A 2,701-nucleotide genomic window follows, 5' to 3' on the forward strand; every position below is an offset into this window, starting at 1 on the left:
GAGACCAGCCTGGTCTACAAGAGCTAGTTCCAGGACAGGCTCCAAAACCACAGAGAAACCCTGTCTCGAAAAACAAAAACAAAAACAAAACAAAAAAAAGAAAAAAAGAAAAACATCTATGTTTTATGAACTTGCTTTCAATGGAAAGTACGAATGCTGCTTTCCAGAAAATTCAATATTCTTTCACTAAAACACACAAAGAAAAATTAAAGCAATGGAAAAGGGAAGAAAGAAGTAGAAATAAAAATGAAGCCAATAGTTTTCAAACATAGAGGACAGTTTTCTCCCTAAAGACTAAAACAGAAATCCCACAAGATTCTTCATTTCCATAATTTTCTGTAGAGTGAAAATACCAGACGATTTAGTGCTATGGATGTGTGTGTATGTATGATTTGCCAGGGGGAGAAGTGGCCACACAACCAACCACTGCACCTCTTTGCTCCCTGAGTTTTCTTTGAATCACTCTGGATCTGAAAACCCCAGGATCTAGCTTCATAGGGAACTTCCTTAGATGAAAATATTGAAAGGTATTGTGTTTGAAATTCCTTCCATCTGAGAAATAAAACGTATGGTATACAGCAATTTCCTATAACTCACAAGAATGCAAATTATGAGATCAAGATGAGACAATAAAACTACAAACACACACACACACACACACACACACACACACACACGAACACACCAAAATCAAGATCAAAACAAATAACAAATGAAAAACCAAACAACAACAAAAAGTCCAATTCCCTAAAATACAATCAAACAAAAACTATTCCTCAGGCTCTTAAAATTAACTCATCATTCATTTTTGTCTTGCCTATTTGAATACTATACACTCGATAGAGTAAATAAGATACTAGAAGCCTCCAAGCACTTCCACTTCTACAAAGCCCTGCCATGGCAGACTTAACAGACTGGGGATTCACTTCCTCTCAAGCCTTGGGAAGGCTCCTCTCTGCCTTTTCAGTTTGCTTCAAATTGTATCAAATACATACCCATGTCTCCCTCTGGTAGGTGGTCTGGGGCAGACATTTCTGCCTTTACCATGCCCATGGAAGTCTCTTCAATCTCTTCAGCAGGCATCTCTGAACTGAGAGGAAGAATCTTTCCTGAACTAAGGAGGAGGGATGAAACCTGAAACCCTGGAGAGGGAGACAAAGCTTTGTTTTCTGAGTTTCCTAATAAGCACTCTGCAAGCACAACCCAGCTGTCTGTGTGACTCATTAACCACTCCTTAACAGTTCTGAACACGTCACCTCTCAGCACATAGCGTTTTGTTCCTGGAGGAAACAGAATTACAAAGTAGGACTATGTGAAGTGAAATTAAGTGGACTATAGGACAGTAAACGTTCCAGATTCATCTCTACTACTTTAAGAAAAGTATTACTTTGATGAAAGTCACTGTTATTCAGTGGGGAAATGTTGATTGATTGTCTGACTGATTGAATCAGGGTTTCACTATGTAGCTCAGTCTCGCCTCAAATAAACCCACATTGGACCTGTATTTCTTGTCTATGTCCTATATTTAAAGATCAGGATTGCTGTAAGTCCTGAAATTCCAGATCATATAGGTGAAAGCAAATCAGACCTGGACAGGGAGGCAGAGAGGAAAGTGGCATCGAATTAAAGGGCAAAATGACAAACTTCTGGAGTCAGAGATACTTGTGCCTGAGGTCATAGATGCAAAATCCCAGCAAAAAGAGTAAAAAAAAAAAAAAAAAAAAAAAAAAAAAAAAAAAAAAAAAAAAAACAATTTTCCTGAAGTTAGGTAGAAGCTTCACCAGGTGCATGTGTTATTCCATGCTCTGGATTCAGTCAACTGTGATGGGGGGTTGTCTTTCTTCACCTCTTTCTCTATGTGGCTGAAGACACTAACTGATGATGTTGTGGGCTGCAAAACAAATCTGAATTCTGGAGTTAGGGACCAGACACTAAAAACTACACTTCCATTTATCTGTACACACATCTTAAAATGAGTTGTCAAATAAATCACAAACACTTTGGGAGAAGAACCAAGACTCAAATCTTTTTCCCTCCCACTTTGTCATCCCATAAGGCTCCTCACTATGTAAAACCTCAGCATAGTTTGCCAGAGACTGTGTTGCATTGGATTGGGAAGATTTATGGCCCAACCATTACCCAGGAACCTTGTTGACATGCAGATCCAGACTGTCTGCACTTGGTAACAATCTCCAGGTGACATCTGCATTTCTGTGAAGCCTTTCCAGAAACACTCCTTCCTGAGGAAAAAGACAGAGCCACTCACATCTGTTGTACAAAGGTCAGTTCCTAGATTTTTTTACGTTTAAGCAGTTATTTAAAAAATGTACATACCCAGACATCATAGAGGATGAACACTTATCTCAATCAGCAGTGGATCCCACTTTCTATTCCCTGGTAATTGTCTTATTTTGAAAAAGGGGGAAGTGCCAGCATTTCCTCTCCTAAGCCTTTGATATGCTCTTACACTTTTACAACTCCCCTGTCAGTACTTGAAGATAAGCTTTAACTAAAGCAGCAGGGGCTTCCAAGTTTAATGACCTCCTTCTGTGATAGAAAAATATTTTCTTTCTTTTTATTTATTTATTAAAAATTTCAACCTCCTCCCTTCCTCCCATTTCCCTCCTCCTCCCCCCACTCCTCTTCCCCCTCCCTCTCCACTCCTAAGACCAGTCAGGGTTCCCTGCCCTGTGGGAAGTCC

At 39.5% G+C, this 2,701-nt stretch overlaps 1 protein-coding gene across 2 annotated transcripts in view; it reads right to left on the bottom strand.

Moving 5' to 3' along the window:
• The window catches only part of LOC101992934 (C-type lectin domain family 2 member E-like), a 13,152-nt gene extending 11,989 nt beyond the window's left edge, over positions 1-1,163 (bottom strand). For both annotated transcript variants that reach the window (XM_005369226.3, XM_013354500.1), the window contains exon 1: positions 996-1,163. In XM_005369226.3, coding sequence (XP_005369283.1) covers positions 996-1,083 — 88 coding nt within the window. In that variant the 5' untranslated portion in view covers positions 1,084-1,163. The remainder of the gene's footprint in view (positions 1-995) is intronic.
• Positions 1,164-2,701: the final 1,538 nt, after the last annotated feature.

Source organism: Microtus ochrogaster, unplaced genomic scaffold (genome assembly GCF_000317375.1).
Source record: "Microtus ochrogaster isolate Prairie Vole_2 unplaced genomic scaffold, MicOch1.0 UNK46, whole genome shotgun sequence".
Taxonomy (NCBI): domain Eukaryota; kingdom Metazoa; phylum Chordata; class Mammalia; order Rodentia; family Cricetidae; genus Microtus; species Microtus ochrogaster.